The 21919-nt window shown below is 37.3% G+C and overlaps 1 protein-coding gene across 2 annotated transcripts; it reads left to right on the top strand.

Annotated features, from left to right (window-relative positions):
* The first annotated feature begins 626 nt into the window (after positions 1 to 626).
* Trm1 (tRNA methyltransferase 1) lies at positions 627 to 21597 on the top strand. 2 transcript variants are annotated; one of them, XM_076178111.1, is made up of 9 exons: positions 627 to 973; positions 2982 to 3111; positions 5991 to 6127; positions 7581 to 7793; positions 8465 to 8655; positions 12863 to 13035; positions 13329 to 13608; positions 13806 to 13951; positions 20598 to 21597. In XM_076178111.1, the coding sequence occupies exons 1-9, from the start codon at positions 867 to 869 to the stop codon at positions 20643 to 20645; spliced, it is 1425 nt and encodes a 474-aa protein (XP_076034226.1). In that variant the 5' UTR covers positions 627 to 866; the 3' UTR covers positions 20646 to 21597. The 2 variants fall into 2 exon arrangements, with proteins under 2 accessions (XP_076034226.1, XP_076034227.1); XM_076178112.1 differs by having other exon boundaries at positions 628 to 973; positions 13806 to 13974.
* Positions 21598 to 21919: the final 322 nt, after the last annotated feature.

Genomic DNA, 21919 nt, shown 5'->3' with positions numbered 1-21919 from the left:
CTTTTATGAACGCATTATCAGTTATTCAACCAAATCATGCCAGAAGAAGGACTTGTACAAGAAAAGAGTGACTTGGGAGGAGTTGCAAACAATTCTGCGGGAAGTACAAACTTCCCAGGTCTGCAGTCAATCTCTGGGGCCTGAGTTCTTTATATGTTTTATTCCTGGTTGGTTAAAATGGGATCCTTTAGAAAAAAATCCTTTCCACCATGCACCGCTCTGTTTGAGCAGCCTATGACTACACAAAGTTAACCATAATAGTTTATAACTACATTTATCTAATAATCTCTCTTTTCGCCCGTGGTTTGCCCTCTAATATGGCGGAATAAACATAAATCACGTGACCCCTGACATCACGTAGCAGCGGTCTATAGTTTAGTCTTCCTCTAACGAAGTTTTCTTTGAAGAAAATGAAATTTGTTTTGTATTGACTCTGACTTGGTGTTCGTATAATGTTTTCATTATTCAAATATTTCAACAAGAATGAACAAATTATTACTATATACATATTCTGATATTGCTCAGTATTTTTTTCTTTCCATTGAATGTTTATTGTTGTTATATGACTGGGTGAAACAACTGTTATCGAGTTAAGCCTATATACTGTACAGTAATATTTATTGACAAAATGAATACTGTGAAACTGACAGCCAAATTATGAATATTGTGTTTTATTAGAATTATATGGATGATCACACAGTAATAATTTTTCAACTTAACTTTATAACTAAACAGACGATTAGGATTGGCCAGTCAAAACAAATAGAAGTAGAGAGTGTTTGTTGTGATAAACTAATAAGGCTAGTGCAACGATCATGGACATTGATGCATGGAACTGAATGACATTCTAAATTTCTCGAGTTATCATGCCACGACTTATCGAGGAAAATGGGGTCAAAGTGGACACCCAAGGGTGTGTGTCAACCCCAAAGAAAAACGAAATTATGTACAACCCAGATATGGTTACTAACAGGTTAGTAACAAAGTCGAAAACGTTTTTGTATGGGTTTCTGGTCTTATTGTGCTCAAAATCGAGCTATTCATAATTTAGATAGAAGGAAAAACACGACGAATTTCTTTTAATCAATCCTTCGTGTTTACAATAGGAAGGCTAGGACGGTAAACACTGGGTTAACAATCAGTGTCGCCTTTTATTTTGTGCATTGCTAAGAGAATTTAATTTTACCATTTTTTTTAATGAGTCCGTAAAATTCCAAAATTACGCAAACAGATATGTTTAAAAAGAAAGGAACTTATTGTCCAATAGCTCCTAACCTAACCTAACCTACCATAACACAACGGTCCATGACCATTCAAAAAAAAAAAAAAAAAATAGATTTTCAAATAAAGAAGTGAGTAATGTGTTTGCATGATACTGGAATAGAACTAACAATATTCTTTGCTAGCAAATGACAGTGATGATAATTTATTTTTTATTTAATAGAACTGATATGTGACTAAGAACACATCATTTTTGTTCATACTTTGTGGGGTATGAAAAGGATAACATAACCCAACCAAATGTAAAACATAAATGATAAGATATTGGGAATGGTTTTCCTAGTAAGTGGTGAGGGATTTGAGCAGGTAGTTGTAACAAGAAATATATTAATTCGACCGTTTTAGAAATTTAATTTTTTTTAGCATTGAAGATAATTTTTGGTATTTTTTTTAGAAGATATAATAATAAAAGATTAATATTGTAAATTATAATCCGTTAATATAAGTTATTCTTTGTGGAAATCAATGTAGGTTAAGTTGGGTTAGATTATACAAATTTAGCATATCCTTATTTCTTAGACCTCTGCCTCTACCAAAACAAACAAGGCATCTCAAGTTGGCAAAGCAGCTACGTTTGTTTGTTTAATAGCTTTTAGCAATTGTATCTACTATTGATTTCAGCCAAGAATAATGTATATTACATTGATGTATTTTAATTTAGAAAATTATTATTTAATTTCCTATTACTATTACTAAAGATTTACCCAATTTAGAAAATTATTATTTAATTTCCTATGACTATTACTAAAGATTTACCCAATTTAGAAAATTATTATTTAATTTCCTATTACTATTACTAAAGATTTACCCAATTTTTATTTTATTTTATTTCTTTTTATTTTTTTTATTTTTTTTTATTCCCATATATCGTATCTACACTTGCACAAGAATTTTCATCTTTATTAATACTTATTACATATTACTCCAGATAATTGAATGTACCTCTGTGCTGGTCATTACTTCAGTTAATCATAATGTCATTGATAAGCAAGCCTACCTGATAATTAGGAAATCCTTGGTTCAAGTCCCAGTCGGTGTTTTCATTAACACACAACCAGTATATCATATTTGGCACAGTGAAGAGGATGGACAAATAGCTTTTTTTTGTTGCCACTGTGTTTTGTCATCAAATATAGTGTGCTTCAGTTGTGAATAGATGTTATTTTCACAGTTGAAGGTAGTGTTAGATATTCTAATTATATGCTGATGTACTGTATTCTAACTTGTAACCATTTTGCTGAAGAGGACTACAGATAGTAGTTGAAATATACAGTTTTCCTGTACTTCTGATATTATTTCTCTGATAGTGGGTTTAAAGTGAACATGTACAAATGTGTTATAATAAATCGGTTTCCCATGCTGATGTATATGTTGCAATTTACCAGGTCACTCCTGCAGGCCTCTCAGATTGACGTATACACTTGCTATCTTTATCAAAATAAGAAGAAGCTATAACGGAACTTCCCACCTCTTCTTGCCCTTGTACTCCACGCGTGGTATCGACTGCAAAAGTTTACGCAGTCTATATTTTAGGGACTAGCAACTTCCCAATAGACCAGGGCCATGCAGCATAATTGAATACTAATCCTCACTCAAAAAAGAATAATTATAATTTTTAGTTTCTACAAGCCCTCCATTTTTCTGCCATCGTAAAATCTCTCCTTTACCACCCCATAAATATATCTTCTCTCGGGTTTCAGGTCAATTATCATTTGCGCATTGGCTGCGTACAAGGAAATGGGATGGTGCATTAATCCAGACCTAAGGTGCTTGGATGCACTTGGAGCTACAGGTATTGCCGGTCTAGCATGGGCTCGGATGTTTCCCAAGGTAAGAGTTTGTAAATATTTTATCCTGCATGGTTTTGTATGTCAGACTTGTTTATTTACCAACAGATATATGAGCTTTTAATTTCCTAACTTAATATCGGAAAATACAATGTTCATATCTCCTGAATTGCATTTACCATCAAATTCTAAATTATTTGGTATAGTGTCATGAACTACTGTCAGAGGGAGGATGATATCTCATTATGGAAGACTTATCATGTATGTATGTATGTTCTGCTTTCACTCCTGACATCTGCCGTAAGTAGCAGTGTCGCACTACTCGAACCTGCTTGTCCGATGAGCATTCCAAAAATGAGCGCCTGTAATGATAATAATTGCTGCCTTGATTCTTATTGACTGGAAACATGCAGCCTCCTCAGTTGTCTGACAACAGTCCTTAGGACCTCCCATAGATCTCTTTGGGAAGAAACTTTGGACTGTTGTTTTTGTTGTAATATTGTGGAAGAATTTTTGTCACTGGTTTATAGTAATAGGAGGATGGAAACATCCACCAATTTTTAGCTTTTCTTGAATGAAAAAAGTGAAGGAAATAAAGTTGAGAGAGAGTTTGTGGAGCTGGACTGGATATTGAATGTCATCCCATCTGGGTTGCACCTGTAGATATAAGTGAGGATGTTGACAGATTTTGGAGTAGCTTTAGGGAGATGATTCTCTCTGATGTCCATCTTGCAGGACCACCACTAGCTGGTACTTCTCATTGGTTCCTTACAAATGAACAATAATGAGTCTTTTCTTTATTATAGTGTTTTAAGGCACTTCATAGCTGGTACTTGTCATTGGTTCCTACCAAATAAACAGTAACAAGTCTCTCTTCTTTATTATAGTGTTAATGCACTTCATAGCTGGTACTTGTCATTGGTTCCTTCCAAATAAACAATGACAAGTCTTCTTTATTATAGTGTTAATGCACTTCAGTCAGGGTCTGTGATTGACTCGTACTTTCTGAAGAGTATGTGAAATAGAGGTCAGTCATTCACTGAATGCAAGTTCTGAGGAATATCCTCAGTCCATTTGAATCATTTCCTGGTAAATGCAACTTGTCTGATGTAAACACATAACTTGTGAATATCAGGATCATATTTTTTTTTTTTTAGATTACCTAGTTACCTGTGGGTTTCGTACAAGAGAAACCTGGGGCAATGGACTGATTGGTTGACCTAGTAATCAATTTATCACCCAGTAGGCAAGCTACATAACCTTGATGTCTCCAGTAATGTTCAGTGATAAAGTATATTAATTTTCTTATTTTGATATTGATATTTGTACTTCTCATTGACACACAGTCACTCCAGTGGTACTCCATAATTTTCTTGACAGTGGTCGAGGAACTTAGTCTGAATGTCAGTCATGGTGAGGGTTTCAGTCTTACACCCATACATCTGGTTAGAGATTACAGGGGTCTGAAAGCTGTACACCTTTGTCTTCTTGGGCCGATACCTAGATAGTCAGGTCCTCCTGTCTTTATTTTAACTTGTATGCCACTATATGCAAATTAAGGTGCCTAGACATGAAATACAATTTTCTCATGGTTAGTGTAGGCCTTATGGTCTCTAGCAGTCTCCTGTATTCTTATGTTATGTTCTTAAACTTTTTTTCATTGAAAAAAAAAATGGAATGGGTGGAAATGATTTTATGCCTTTTCCTCTTTGGCTACCTCCCTTGTAAGGGGGAAAAAGCCTTGGTATATGTATGTATGTATGTTCTTAAACCAATTAATGGAATGCCTCAGGTTTTGCAAGTGACCCTTGGCTCCCAGGCAACCAGCAACAGCTACCAGATTGACCCACAAGGGACTTCAGGAAGAGATATTATGTTTTTGTCTGGTTAAGGTCGGTGTAAGGCAGTTTAGGATAATCTGTTCTGTGGCACCTGTGCTGTCGTTGCATCTGAGAAATCTGATTATGTGGCCAGAGCACACTTGTGCCAGTGCGATTCTCGCTTGTCATGGGAAGGATTTTTCAGTTGTATTGATATCTTGGTGAATCAGATGGAGTACCATGTTTGGGGATCTTTCTCACTGATTGTTTTGTGATATGAATGTATAGGAGCATTCTCTGTCAGATCAACAAGTGCCTAACACCCTCATCTCTCCAATTTTGCTGAAATTTTGTTTATAGGTAGTTTTAGGGTTCTAAACACATTTCAGAAGTTTTATGGTCAATCTTAACAACCATTCAGGAGATATGACTTAAGATATTTTGAGGTCATACAAAAGGTCACTAGAATTTGGTGACCAATAACTAGGGTAATCATAGTTATATAAATGTATATATATATATTTAGAATCAGAAAAAGACAAGGAATCCAAATATCAGAGTTTTAGAACTCTAGGTTGAAAAGTAAAAAATCCCACTTCAAAAAATATTTGAGGTCAAGATTTGACCCCTGGGGTATCAAAATTGAAAGAAAATATAGATGAGAAAAATGAATGTTTTGGCTGTTAAAATCAGTAAAAAAAAGTTTGTTTAAGCTAGTATTTTTCATATAATTAACATATAAATGCAAAAAATGTGTACAGTTTTTGTATGGATGTATTGTGTGATAGAAGATGAAAATGACTTTTCATCAGCAAAGTAATGAGACTATAGGAATATTTATTGGATTTCAGTTATATATGATGTAGGTATACTGTGTGTGGGTGTGGAGTGTATTCAGGGATGGAATAGGTGGAAACAATTTTATCCCTTTTCCTTTTTGGCTACCTCCCTTGTAAGGGGGAAAAAGTATGTAGGTATACTGTGGGTATACCTTCCAACCCAGGTGCCTTACCTGTTCTCGTCTTCTGGTGGGTATACTTTGATTCAGCAACCTCCTCATAAGCATATTTGGTCTTGATATGTTGATATGTTTCTGTTTCAGGCACAAGTAACTGTAAATGACCCTTACACTGCAGCGTCAGAGCGCATACGGGAGAATACGTCACTCAATAACCTTGAAGCGGAGGTGTGCAACATGGACGTGAGTGTCCTGCTTCACCAGCGCCCCTTCGACTTTGTGTACGTAGGTGGAACAAGTCTCGGGTCGTCCTTTTCTAGAGTTTTAAGTAATCCAAAACTAAGTCCTCTGGGAGGGGCACCGTCCTAGCCTCCTGATAGGGGTGGGGAGTGTGTAATGTTAAACTATATCATCATCATCATATCATCATCAAAACTAAAAATTCAATTGTAAACATGCTGAGCAGGTTAGGAAGTTGTTACTTGCAGCGAAGGTTGAGGGGATGGTGGTTCAAACCCTGCCACCGGCGAAGTTGAACCAAGGGTATGGTTCATTAAATTCCATGCTGCAAAGTCTTCTGTGAGGGGCACAGTCCTAGCCTTCCGATAGGGAGAGTTGGTGATGTTAAATCATATTATCATAAATCTGTATGACTCACTTTAGACATATGTTTAGACATATGTTTCTGATTATTTTATTGCCTTTAGTCCCTTTCAGCAGATGTTACCATTGTCTCAAATGGCTATTATTGAAATAATGTATGACTCGTAATTTATTGGAATGTTCTTGGGAAAACAACATGAAATGAATCTTAGGCATGGATCTGTCCTGAAAGATCCCCGTATGATAGGATATCTTGCTTTAAAAATTTAGAGGATATTTCTTTGATCTATCTGTCTATATGCCATGAGCTTTTTCCCCCGTATAAGAGAGGTAGCCAAGTCAAAGGCATGTACCTACTCCCACCCATTCCACTTCCCCTCTAACACCTTTTCCTCGTGCTCATCTTAGCTCCTCATGGATGATGGGTCATCCCTGCATCCACCAACTGCCCTGGGTCAGAAGCAATGTAGCAAGACGCAGTACATCCACAGCAAGGCTGCTTCACTTGATCAGTGACCCCACCCCCTCTCTGCCCCCTCATGCAGAAAAAAAGAAGATTGGGAGGAATCCCTTCAGGCTGTGTCAAAATATCTTTCACTCACAAATACCCCCTACCCCCCATCCCTTGCCCCTCCCTTCCTTCCTCACATAACAGTATCATTTATACACATCCAATCTCCACTCATCCCTGTTTCTTTTATACTTGATAATAAAATGTTTAAACTGTATATTGTATGATGGATGTACATTACCTAACCATCCAATGTTATCCCAGTCATACTGGAATGTTGACTGCATCGTTATAGGTACAGTGAGACCTCTCATTAACGGACATTAATTAGCTGTGTTTTCGGTGTTTTGGAGTGGTTTTTGGGTGGCATAGTGATTGCACACACTAAACAACAGCACCAAAAACACCGAAAACACAGCAAAAACACCGCAAACACAGCTAATTAATGTCCGTTAATGAGAGGTCTCACTGTATTCAATATTGAAGGGATTTCTTTGGCACCTCTGTTGACCAAAGAGGTTAATTGGTCAATTCATATATCAATTGGAGGTCAGTTGATTTTATTTTAAATATGATTTTATTGTGCAATTAATATATGACATTTCAATATATTTTAACAGGTTCTTAGACTGTTATGGTTCTTCCGTTCAATACTTGGATGCGGTATTCAGAAATGTACCCAAGAATGGTGTTGTTGCCATCACCTCAACAGATGATGCTGCATTGTACGGGAAGGCGAGTGATGTCACGCTCAGAAATTATGGTGGCCACATCATCAAGACATTCTTTGCAAAAGAATTGGCAGCAAGATTGATATTGGCTTCTGTTGTAAGGTAGTTGGGTTAATGATACAAATAGTAGGGGATAGATGACAGTAGCCACAGTAATTGCTTCTATATCCAAACTAATTGGGTAACAGGGTATGCAGATTTAGGGATTATTAGGATATGTGATGTGCGAGGTATTGAGGCTGTGCTGTTGTAGATATTTGAGTAGAATGCGAATATTGGAGTTGTTTTCGAGTTGTGTTTGATGGGAGGGACTGCAAAGCTGCCCATTTTCAAAAGCCGTCAATCACTTCACAACCATCAGGAGGTGCAGAACCTGAGTGGTTAACCCTTGATCTCAGGACTGGGCTCAAGATCTCTCCTTATCAACTTTATTTCTTACACTTTTTCACAACTGGCAGCTGCTCTCATTACTATACTACTTTGAGTTCATGATATAGAAACAGTCCCATACTCGCACAATGCAGACAACAGTCCAAAGTTTCTTCCTAGAAAGATTTGTGGGAGGTTCCTAGTACCATTGCTAGTCACTGGGGCTGCAGGTTTTCCACAAGGTGGAACACGAAGCTAGAAATGGTTGATTGACCCCTAAATTATGTGGGGATAGGTATCAGAATTGAATAAATAGTTATCTGAATGATAATAATAGTGATTGCATTCTTCTTTCAAGATTCTTGGGATATTTCTCTTTAATTAACCCTTTGTTTATCCTCAAGGTCAGCAGCCAAGTGCAATAAAGGTATTGAGGTGCTGTGCTGTGTTGCACTGAAGAGCTTTATCACTGTCATTATACGTGTCATCAGAGGACCTAGTGCAGCTAATGAGTGTGTTCGTAAAATCCGCCAGTTATTGCACTGTTGTATGTGTGAAGATCGGGTTTTCTATCCACTGTCAGCATATCCAATTGGTAAGCTAAATTTATATGTGTGTGTGTGTGCATGGGTGTATTTTTATTTGTTTATTTTTGTATGTTAGTTTGACCTAATTGTAGTATACAGGATTGGACCAATGCTTATTGGGTCCCATCTCCCATTATCTAATTTCTTATCATATGTAGCCTCAAATTCATGTACAGTTCCAACTTAATATACATACTTGATTTCCAGTTATCATAGATTTGAACTTGTGTGTATTTCCCTAGTTGTATTATATGGGAAGGGGAGCTGTACTTGCGGGGACCCATCTTTGTATCTTGCAACATCTAGTTTGTTCTTAAATTCTTGTATGGTGTTTGCACACACTAGTGTTTTGTCCAATGTGTTCCACATATCTACCACTATGCATGGAAAGCTGTTTTTTTTTTTTCAGATCTCTTCAATAACGCCTTTTTTGAGTTTCTTTTCATGTCCCCTTGTTTTTCTTTTATCCCACTTTAATAGGTCTTCACTATCAAGGACTTCCATGCCTTTCATTATTATAGCCAATAGATCTCTTTTTCTTCTTTGTTCCAAGGTTGGTAGTTCCAGTTTGGACAATCTTTGCTCGTATGTCAATTTTGAAAGTATTGGGCCATCTTTGTCATTGGATTTTGGATTCTTTCTATTTTCTTTCTATTTTCCCAATATGTCTTCTGCTACCATTTGTGATCTTGGTTTTATCTTTAGAGGTTGGTTTCTTTCTTTGGAATATTGTCCCATTCTATACACTTCTATATCTTTCTCTACTTCCTGGTCATCATCTTCTACCTCTTGTAGAATTTTTATTGCTATTTCTTTTTCTGCCGTTTCTCTTATGTACATTACCAGACCATGTTTTTCCTTTAATCCATATACCACAATATACTTTTTTCCTATCCACTGTATCTCTGACCCAATTTGCTTTTTCTTTGATTACTCGAATAATTGTGTCCTTTGCATTTTCCTGCATCTGTTGTAATATTTCCTTTAAAGCTATCTTTGTTTTCTCTGTTTTCATTCCATTTCTTAATATTCTGCAAATTTTCCTCACCTAATTTTTTCCTCAATTCTTTCGGACATTACCTATATTTTGTGATTTACATTTTTTTTTTTTAAGTTCTTGCTATTTGTAGTATCATTGATTTTCATCTTTTCATTTTCACGTTCAGCTTCAGATCTTTTTTTAATTCCCTTAGCTCATTATATAGTTTGGAATTTATTTTCTTTAGTTCGCATATCTCATTGTTAGGTTAAAAAAGGCCTATCTTTAAATTTATAATATCTTTCCTTAGTTCAATGAATTCTATCTCCCACAAATTTCTGTTAATACTCATCTCCCTTTCCATGGCTAAGATATGACTCAAATTTCTCCTTTCTTACTTAACATACCATACATACATATACCAAAGGCTTTTTCCCCCTGACATGGGGGGCAGCCTAAAAGAAAAAGGCATAAAAATCACTCCTACCCATTTCATTTCCCATATATTCCACTCCCCTCCACCCTCCTCCCTCCCTCCAAAACCAGAAAAAGGGTCTGTTGTACAACTGATCAACCCTTGTGGTGTTTCAAGTCCTTTGTTTACATTTAGTTTCGGTGTAGCGCCCCCAGAGGGCTGTGTTTGAGTCGAAATTCGGCTCAAAAACATTGTTTTTATTTTCTTGCATTTTCTCTTGTTAGAGCAATTTAATGCTGCAGAGAAATAATTTTGGGTAACCACAAGTGCTCCCTCTTCCATTTGATACAAACCAGGCCTCTTGTTTTCCTTGCACTATTGAGAATTTTTGTCTTATTTGGCAGCCTTTGGAGTTCTAGTTGAGAGGTGTTGACAGCTCGGAAGCTCGTGTGTGTGTGTGTGTGTATCTCTCTCTCTTTCTTTCTTTCTTTTGGGCCCCTTATTGTTCATTATGTACATAAATGACTTGGACAATGGGATTAATAGTGATGTTAGTAAGTTTGTGGATGACACTAAAATAGGATGCCTAATTAGGTCAGGAGACAATGCCAAGATTCTGCAGGATGATCTTAACAAATTGTTCACATGGTCAGTGAAATGGCAAATGAACTAAAATGTCTCAAAGTGCATCATGTTAAACATAGGGCTGCACAACCCTGAAAATAGATATAGCTTAGATAACACATTTTTAGAGAAAATTGAGTGCGAGAGAGACTTGGGATTTGTAGTGAGTCCTGACCTTAAATCCAGGAAATGGTGCATTAGTGCCAGGAATAAAACAAATAGAGCATTAGGTTTCATTGCTAGGATGGTTATGAATAGAAGTGCAGAGGTAATTATCAAACTGTCTAGCATTTGTAGGTTGTGGTACTCTGCATTTGGAATTGGTGATGAAAGAAACTCAGGCAGAGTTCTTGGCTTTAATCCTCCAAGTTTAGATCTAACTACAAAATACATGGCAAGCTCCCAGCAAAGCTCAGAGGGTTGCCAGAAACATAATATATATGTACAGTTGCCATATCATAAGAAAAATTAAAAAAGGTTTCATTGCTCGGCTTGAGCGACTATTGTGTGTCGAGAACGTGAGGCCCTTTGACCTGCACCACATCAATTGTTGTCTAGGAGGCGTGAGGTCCGTGTGCGCAGGTGTTAGGGCATTGCTTGACCCAAGATGCAGCGTGGCCATTGTTCAAAGTAGAGGACTTGACCTGAGATGCTGAGAATCTATTGTTCATCAAATGGGCATTGTTGGAAAACTCATTGAGCTTGGTCACTGAACAATGAATGTCCCTAGGGAGACGGTAGTCTTGGTTGATAGTACTATGTTGAAGCACATGAGTGTGTGCACGCTAGTCATTGAAGGGAGATGCAGCTACAAAGATGATGATAGTTAGAGCCATCCTTGAATATGCAGTACAGTTTTCATCTCCGTCTTATAGAATGGACATCAATTTACTAGAATCAGTACAGAGGAGAATGACCAAAATGATACATGGGCTCAGAAATTTACCATACAAAGGCTTAGGCACCTTAACTTACACTCTGGAAAGATGCAGAGCGCGGTGTGATCTAATAGAGATGTTTAAGTGGATCAAAGGCTTTAACAAGGGTGATGCAAACAAGGTCATCATATTAAGACAACAGGGCAAGGGTTGCAGTAATGGATTTAAACTGAACAAATTTAGATTTAAGAATGAAATAGGCAAGAATTGGTTTACTAATAGAGTGGTCAGCCAATGGAACAGACTTAGTAACCATGTAGTGGGCACTGAAACTATCAGTTGTTTTAAGAAATGGGTAGACATGGAACTACCTAGTGTAGGCCTCATGGTCTCTTGCAGTTTCCTCTTATTCTTATGTTCTTATGTTTCTCTCTCTCTCTCTCTCTCTATCTCAAGAATTGGTTTACTAATAGAGTGGTCAGCCAATGGAACAGACTTAGTAACCATGTAGTGGGCACTGAAACTATCAGTTGTTTTAAGAAATGGGTAGACATGGAACTACCTAGTGTAGGCCTCATGGTCTCTTGCAGTTTCCTTCATTCTTATGTTCTTCTTATGTTTCTCTCTCTCTCTCTCTCTCTCTCTCTCTCTCTCTCTCTCTCTCTCTCTCTCTCTCTCTCTCTCTCTCTCTCTCTCTCTCTCTCTCTCTCTCTCTCTATCTGTGTCTCTCTGTGTGTCTGTCTGTCTCTCCATTCCTGATCACATGTCCCACTACTCGTGTAAAAGATTTTGACTGTCTTCAACAAACTTACTCCTTATTCCATATGTATGTTATATGCTCCATAGAACTTTATCATCCTATCCCATGCCTTCTTCAAGTCCATAAAAAAGAAAGAAAGAAAAAAAAAACAGTTCTCCTAGAATAGGTTTATTTTTTTACAGACTTACATATACCAAGGGCCTCTTCCTTCTTACAAGGGAGGTAGCCAAAGTCAAAGGCATAAATGCACTCTCACCCATCTCATCCCCACATACTCCACTCCCATTCACCACCTCTCCCTATTTTCTTGGCTCCTCCTGGATGACGGGTCATCCTTGCATCATGCCCAATGTCCTGGACTTGACATTCTGTATCCCTGTTTCATGCATCTCTTCCTCTATATCAGGACCGTGTCCTTTCTGCTCTTCATTTCCACCTCAGAAGTTCTTTCTTGTCTCAAGCATACTTAAGACAAATTTTACTGAAAGAATTATATAATGATATGTATATATATAGGTAGTTTTTTAACATTATTTTTTGTACTTGTCTGGTTTTCCAGAAAATCCCTATTCTCTTCTCTCGTGTGACTGCCGGAGACAGAGTTCAGGGAAGCTTGCCGTCATCTTAGGTCCTGTTTGGTGTGACGAGATATTTCATCCTGCATTCTGTGAAGCCATGGTTCGAATAGCACATACACTTCACCTGCCCCCTAGAGTTACCAGTCTTCTCCAGGTATTGTGACAGGGGAAGACCTTACTACATAGTTGTTTCTGTTTGTAACAAGTGAAGTATCTAACGTATTTTGCAGAAAATATATTATATATATATATATATATATATATATATATATATATATATATATATATATATATATATATATATATATATATATATATATATGTGGTACTGCAAGTATTAGAAATGTAACCTAATGCTTTTAATGTATGTAAAATATGCTACTGTGAGTATTAGGAATATGATAGAACTGGAACTGGAACAACCTAACACTTTTAATGTTTCCAAAGATGATTGTGAGTGAGTCTCGCTGTGAAGGTCTCCGTGGTGAAGACCTCCACTTGAAGGACAAGGAGAACAAATTGTCTGGAGATGAAGAATTAGAAGGAGAGAGGGACAAGGAAGATGACTACACTAGTGGAGGGGAAGGAGGAGGAGGAAGAGGAGGGACAGCAGCAATACCGTCATCAGAGGACATGTTTGACATGCCGCTACCAAAGAAAATGAAAGTTGAACCGCAGATGAGAACTCCGTCATTTTACTTCAATCTTCACAGGCACAGTCCAAAAGGTGAGAGATAGTTTGATGTTGGCAAAGATGATAGGGAGGTTGATATACATGTATGAATGCATACATAACAATATGAGGCCCATATGTGGTTCAACATTTAATATGAGGGTCCATCATATTCATGAAGAATGTATATGTGTTTGAATATCTTTTATGAACTGAATTTTTACATTTTTCTAATTTGGTCAACTTTTCAGGACATGATTTAGGAAAGATGAGCAAAATTGTGGAACATGTCCAGCGTGCAGGGTTTAAGGCCAGTCGCACGCATTTTGACTCGGAGGCAATCCGCACCAATGCTACTCTGGCACAGTTCAACCAACTCTTGTTGGAGTTTAATAGAGTAACCTAAGCTGCAATTATCTTGTTAGTTTTATGATCGTATTTTTAAAAATTAATTTATTATTATTATTATTTTATTATATTTTATTTTTTTATTTATTTATTTATTTATTTTTTTATTATTATTATTTTTTATTTTTTTGTATCTCGGTGCCATCACTCATGACAACATGAATGTTGTTGCACACATGTGATTTGAATTTTATAGCATACAATTTGTAGATTATAATTCAGTTCTGTGCCAAGGTTGGCAGTAACACCTATTACACAATTATCTTTTTTGTTTTCTTCTTCATCCTCTTCCCCTTCTTTCTCTTCTTCCTTCTACTCCTTTTCATCATATTTTTAGATTATGTGCTCACATTTTCAGTGCATTTAATATTTTTGGTTCCATTTTTCACTTAAATATATATGAGTTGTATAGTTGCGTTTCAATTACGGCAATGTTTGGTGGTAACGATGTGTGTTCTAGCCCAGGTGAATATTATAGTAAAATATCCGCCTACCTGTGTGCATGGATGTAAGCAGTGAAGGGCACGCGTAAACGTTAGGTCCTTGGGTCTTCGGTAAAAGAGACCAGGGATGATGGAGTGATTGGTTGAAAAGCGAGTGGGTATCAAACAAATTAATATTTAATTTTTTGATCATTAGATATTGAAACATTAAAGGTTGTGTTGTTGTAGAAGATGGATTTTGGGTGGGTGTGGTGTTGGGTGGGTGTATGCCTTGTTTGAAATGTTAAACCTTTTGGTATGTATGTGTGTATGTAGGTATGTATGCTTATATATATATATATATATATATATATATATATATATATATATATATATATATATATATATATATATATATATATATATATATATATATATATATATATATATATATATATATATATATATATATATACATATATATATACACATGTGTGATTCACCATGGTTTTGGATCACGTGTTGGACCTGTGATCAACAGCTATTTCCTTCCCGGAAGAGAACTCAGAGCTCATATATGACAGATCTATGGGTAATGCTGTGACCTTACATGCACACCCCCCCCAACTCCCGGCCCATGAGAGCTGGAGTAATGAACTGCAGTGCAGCGATACTGAAATTATTTCACCCCTGGGCAGGATTCGAACCTGGACTGCCGTAGTGGCAGCCGGAAACTCTACCACTGCGCCACGAGTCGTGTGTGCGTATATATGTATGTGTGTGTGTGTTTGTTCACTGCCCATCCTACCCACTGCTTGGATCAGAAGCACTGTAGGAAGACAGCTCCTCCACAGCAAGGCCTGATAGCCAAAGCTGGTAAGACAGTATAGAAGTGTTTGGCAGAAGATAAGTGGGAGGGAGGGTAACCATCATCGATTCCTGTGTGAGAGAAGAAAGCGTAGATTAATTTGGGCACACGGAAAGTGATGAGGTTTACCGGGAAATAATGATTGTGGTAAGTTGAATGTAAATGCGAAAGATGAGGGCTTGGGGAAATGAAAATTCCTAGCATTTTGGGTTGCATATCGTCACCCTCATAAAGAAATTGCCTAAGTCATTTTTTGTCAATTTCTGGATTTTTTTTTTTTTTTTCTAAATCAGTTTTTCATTGCTCCTTGTGGTACAATTTCCAATATTTTATTTAGTGTCTGAGTAAATTAAAACTACGTTAGGAGGAACATTACGTACATTTATAAAATAGAATTTTTTTTTCGATTTCCTGAAAAGTTGGACAAATGACTTAGGCACTTTCTTTATGAGGTTGACGACATAGTAGTGAATAGAGGAGTAGATATGGAGACAAATTATAGAATAAAGGAAATAAGTAGATGTCTTGGTGGGATGAAAAATATTATAATGAGGAGCATATGCCAAGAGTGTGGGATTCAGACGTACATCTAAGCATATGTTAAGACCAGCACCCTTCCTATCACTCCAGCAGTGCACAGACAAGTGTTTCGAGAAATGGGTATTTATGGATCAATGGAAAGAGAAGGTTGTATGAAAAATAGACTATCTTCACTGTTGTATGGAATAGGGAATTGAAAGTGAAGGAGGCAGAAAGGGAATGAATATTTTTAAGATGGAATGTTTGAAAAATATGATAGTTCTTACAAGAATGGATACACGAAGATGAAACAGAAAATTGAGTTGGAGAAAAGAATATCGAATAGAGTAGATCAGTGTCTGTGGAGGTAGTTTCGACATATGGGAAGAAAGAACGAGGAAAGACGAGTGTGAAAACAGAAGTGGATGTAGTGAGTTTGTAAGGAAGACGTTGATGGATGGGGTGAGGGGGCTTTTGTGTACATATAGAATGTTTATTGAGCTTGCTGTGGATGTGCTGTGTCTTGCGACACTGCTTCTGACCCAGGGCAGTGGACAAAATGCAGGGATGACCCATCATCCAGGAGGTGCCAAGATAAGAGGGAGGGAAGAGGGGAGTGGAGTATGTAGGGGATGGAATGGGTGGGAGTGGTTTCTATGCCAATGTTTTTTGGCTACCTCCCATGTAAGGGGGAAAAAGCCTTTGGTATATGTACGTATGAAAGAAAGAATGCAAAAAATAGGAGTAAATGAAAGGGGAGGTAGGATGACATGGCCTGAAGGAACATTCTCATCTGTTTTGTAAATTATCTTGAGTGGATGAAGAGGGGAAGGAGGGGGGATCACTACACAAGGAAGTGGTCAGGATAAACCAGCTTTGGCTGTTTGGCCCTGTAGTGGAAGAGCTATGCCTCACTGCATTGCCATTGACATGTGTGATCCTTCATCCCTTAAGTACTGATATGGGAGTAGTTGAACAAGTTTTGTCTGGGCATGATGAGAGCGTATGCTTTGATTTGTTTGTCCCCAGAAAAAAGGGGATGGGTTATTGTTATTCTGATTTTTATTATTATCGTTATTTATTTACTTATTTTTTACCATCCGTCTTTCTAAAGTCTTTAGCATAAAGGATTTCTTGTGGATAGGGAAAGGCTGTGTAGCATTAACCACTTCTGTACGAGTTAAATTCTTGCAAGCAGCGTCAGCTGCTATGTGTACGCTGCATCACACCACTCGCAATATAGAATATAAAGTCGCTGCTGTATTACTCATTCTCTTTTACTCTGAGTAATAATAAACACAAAAGACGTGATCAGACCAGTTCACAGAATGCAGGGGTAACTCGTGTACAATTACAAAAAAAATATATATACCGGTATAATCAAGATGCCGATGCTGGCATCCTCACGTATCCACTTGCACCTCATGTTACATAGGCATCATCGTACTGAAGTGGTTAAGGGTGAACTCCTTTATAACCTTTGTTTTGGTCAGTGCCCAGCGATTTTATTCAGCCGGTCCGAAGAGGATGCTGAATTGAGATCCTTTTTTTGGATGGGGCTTGCTGTTCTCTTGACAAAGTAGAAAGGAGTAATAAAGAATCTCCATTTTGTCATTATCCATGTAGCTGTGCCGGTTTATTGGATGCAAGTTTCTGAAAGAATTGCTCCTATTTCAATGAAGTAAATGTATTGTCTTCATGAAATATGAGGGGCATTTAAGGGTACAAGATATGCGAGTATATCTGTCAGTCTTGAAAATGAGAGCTAGCAAAACAAAAGTCAATGACCTTGTGTTAGATCATAAAACAGAGACTGGAAGCTCTGTGAATCTCTTTATTATAGTCGACCACGAAAGTTGAACTTGTCGACACTTCGTTGTTGTGCGAGCTCTTAAGTTTGAAGCATTTGATGCAGTTGCGTACTTTCACTAATGGATAGTGTGCGTCTTGTACTTCAGATGAAATCACTGAATTTCAACGTTTGTGAGAAGAAAAATGACAGAAATGGGCTCAAATAGTTGGCTGTATTTATAATGCAAATTTTGTCACAATTGGAAAGAAGATGTCCGAATGTTTCAGGTCTTACTGAAATGGAATGATAAAGATTATTATTATTTGTGAGAAGAAAAGTGACGGAAATGGGCTCAAATAGTTGGCTGTATTTATAATGCAAATTTTGTCACAATTGGAAGGAAGATGTCCAAATGTTTCAGGTCTTACTGAAATGGAATGATAAAGATTATTAATTGATAAAATGTGAAAAACTTGATTATAGTGCAAAAAAAAAAATTACCATTGAAATTGTCAGGCCGTAAAGAATCAAATATGATTAAGTGCCACTGCGACTTGACGCGTTGGACATTGAAATTTTGTCATCAGTACCTCCTGTTGGTCAGTGATATGTTCGATATATTGGAGATGATATAGCTTTAAAACAAATTATTTTGGATTATTTTATAGTGAAATAGATTATAATAAATTTTTAAGTTTTATATGGTTGGAAACTGGCTGCTTCAGTTTATACACTAAATACTTGAAATGCAGTTTGGTCGAATAAATGAGCAATGTAATGGGTTTTATAAGAGGTATGTAATGCTCGTTATTTTTTCACACAATGGTGTAGATTAGCAATTTGGGACCAGTGATGGATATCCGCAATTGGTGGTCCTAAAAGGTGGATAGCAGAAAATTGTCTCCTACTCCCTATTTTCAAAATTTTCTATTCCCTTCGCTCCCCCCCTCCCTTTCTCTCACTATCTCTCGCCTCTCACTTTCTCTCGTTCTCTCTCTCATTCTTTCTCTTGTTCTCTCTCTCTTGCCTCTTTTTCTCTTGGGCTCTTTCTCTTGCTCTCTTTCTCTCGCTCTCTCTTTCACTTTCACTCTCTTTCCCTCTCTTTTTCTCTCTTTTCCTCTCTCTTTCTCTTTTTCTCTTTCTCTTTCTTTCCCTCTCTTCTCTCTCTCTCTCTCTCTCTCTCAAAACTTCAGCTTTAGCTCTTCCAACTTTTTTCACATAAAGAGAGATGTCAACTTGCAACTGTTCCCCGTCTCCTATGACTTTCAATCATTGACTTGGAAACAGTCCCGTGAAATATAATACAAACAAGAGTCTTAAGTTTCTTCCCAGAGAGATGCACGGGAGGATCAAAGGACTATTGCAAGCCAATGTGGGGCTGCAGGTTCCCAGCTGGTGACAGTTAAGGCAACACTTGGGGAGAAAAAAAAAGTTTTATTGAAGATAGTAGATTGGAAAAATGGGCAGAAGACATGAAAGAGAAGAGATCAAATGATCTTATCGGTCTGGTTTTTGGTCTATAGTCACTTGATCTTATTTCATTCTTTGATTCCCTTCTTCACTAAATAAGGTTGTCGGTAAAAGGCTGGGATTAGAAAACGAGGAGAGAATCTTGGACCATATAAAAGAAACAATGCAGAAAAGTTTAAGTTGAATATGGACTAATGCAGACAAGCTATAGGAGTATTGTATTTTGTTGCCAATAATTACCTAGAATTTCTCACCTTGGCATTCTGAAAATGCTGGGTGGTTGAATGGATGATATTTATGATGTGGGTTTGTCTTGGCCACCCCTTTATAAAAGGGAAAGACCTTTTGGTAGATGTGTATACAGTACTACCTCTCATTAACGGACTAAAAGGGGGGTAACGGTGTCCATTGATGTGAATAATCCGTTGATTTGGAGTGGTTTTTGGGTGGCATAGTGATTGCACAGCACCAAACAACAGCATCAAAAACACCGAAAACACAGCAAAAACACCGCAGACACAGCTAATTAACGTCCGTTAATGAGAGGTAGTACTGTACATCAGAAAGGAGGAATAGTCGAAGTTAGCCGTGATTAGTGTTCTGCTTTGAGTGGAGATTAGTCTCTAGTCCTAAAGCTGGAGCAAACACCTGACAAACCACTTAAAGATAGTTAAACCATATGTAGATTCATGTCCCTCCTCCCACCAGTGTAGGAGGAACATGACACTGGTGTTCCTCTTCCTTGCCTTTGTGGTACTTCCTTTCCTATATCACATGTTTCACTCGAATATCTACACACACAGTCTCACACAACAACTACCTACCTACCCACTTCTTGCCTCAAACAATGATTACAATACACATTTTAGGAGGTTCACCACGAATACCTCCAGCTTTTCTTTATACTTTTCTACAAGGAATAAGACTCCTTTCCAATCTTGATATCTCCATTTTGTGTACTCCCAACAGGACATGTCAGCATTCCTACAGCTTAGGAATACTATGCCCCCTATATACCCACAGCCTACTAGCAAACACAACACCATGAACTAAAATATTTCTCGGCAACAAACCTTCATTACGTTGTCCCTCGTCTCTCATTCAGTAGACTCACAGCCTCCAGGAAACTGGTCTCACTCTGGTTGGGACCATAAGTTACTTAAAGAAGAGATTTTGTGTTGTCTGGGATCGTTAGTATGGGGCATAGTAGTATGAGGTTTTCTGTGTGGTGATTGTATCTGGGGAAGTTTGAATCTGTGGTCAGGCTTATTCTGTGTTGGTACTGTCTTAGTGACGGATGGTGTACTATGTGGAGGTGTGGTCAGCAAAACACAATATTCACAACAACAGGACAGTATTATCCATAAGGACAGAAGCACTAGTAAATTGTCAGCAACAAAATACAATACAAATACAATCAGCCAATAATGGACTTACAGTGTGGAAGGTATTTATAATCTACTTTGATAAGATTTTCATAGTTCAGTTTGGAAGGAAGAACTTAATATTAATGGGCAATATTTTGATTACTTGACATTTGCAAGTAGCATTGTTTTCATTTCAGAAACAGCAAGAAGAAGAAATGTTTAACAGTCTCAAGAATGATTTTTGAAATGATTATAGTAATTGTTGAGGACCTTGAAATGTAAGAATATGATTATTTGAATAAAATGTTGGAATTAACTGAAAATCATGAAAATTAAGTTAAAATGTTAAAAAGATGCAAATGGCGCTGAAATGTAAAGTTAAACACTTGATACTTTTAGCTATGCTGTATGGATGTAAAACTTGGAAATGATAAAGATTTTGAGAAACTAGGCTTTGGAATACACAGAGACCAATGGGGCAAGAGGATGGACCAACCAATATTAAAAAGGCAATTATAACAGGTATTAGAATAGGGAAGACAAGTAACAAGAAGCGAGGACAACAAATGTAGCAGACCGTACTTAGAGGACACTGTGTACTGATAGGACACTGTGGTAAAGAAGGCCAAAGGAAATGAGACAAAATATCAAGGGATAGGTTAGGACAATCTGCAGGAATTATGTGGCAAAGGTTGACAGTCATCAATTATGGAAGGCACTGTGAAAGGCTGATATATAGCAGTGAACTTGGAATGGCTGGCAATGGTTGTAAGATTATTACGTGATGCACATACCTTCTTTCGATGGTTGACAGTTGAAGTCAGGAAAGTTTCCTCAAAAGTACCAACTAATCAAATCTAGTGTTTGATATTGTGGGATTATATTAGTTGGGTTATATAGAAAGCAACCCATGAGGCTGTGCAAGATGAGGATTAGGGAGGGAAGACAGAAGGCATGAACATTGAGGGATGATGGAATTACTTCTCCAACTGCAGCTCATGGGACATTTATGTACCAATTGGCCAGTAAGGGACTAGTGATAACATTAAAGGCATTGCATCACTGGTAGTTAAGAAGAGATATGTGATGACGAAGACTCACAGTTCCCATCAGAGGAACTGGGAGAGAATTCCTTATATATAATTACAATGTGCAGTATCATGTTTTATTCCCTTCAATAAAGAGACTAAGTGATAAGTTGTGTTTTATTTACAGTGAGATTTCCAAGCGTGATGAAAAAATGAGTCGGTTATATTTTGTGGTGAAAGTTGATTGGTATTTATGCCTCTGGTAGGTAATTTATCTGAAGGACATTTTCAGAAAATTTAAAGCAGGCAGCGAGGACAAACCTAAGATTTGATAAAGGTCTTTAAGATTCAAAAAGGAATTGACAACATCAAAAGCAACAAAATTTTCACACTGTGAATCAGACAAGATATAATGGTCTCAAAGTGTCAGGAATTAGATTTAATTTGGAAGTGGGTAGAAACAACTTCACCAACTGTGTAGTAAATGAATG

The sequence above is a fragment of the Oratosquilla oratoria genome, chromosome 41, assembly GCF_046742065.1.
Source record: "Oratosquilla oratoria isolate Oo_2021 chromosome 41, ASM4674206v1, whole genome shotgun sequence".
NCBI lineage: Eukaryota > Metazoa > Arthropoda > Malacostraca > Stomatopoda > Squillidae > Oratosquilla > Oratosquilla oratoria.
This window is presented reverse-complemented; position numbering and strand designations above follow the sequence as displayed.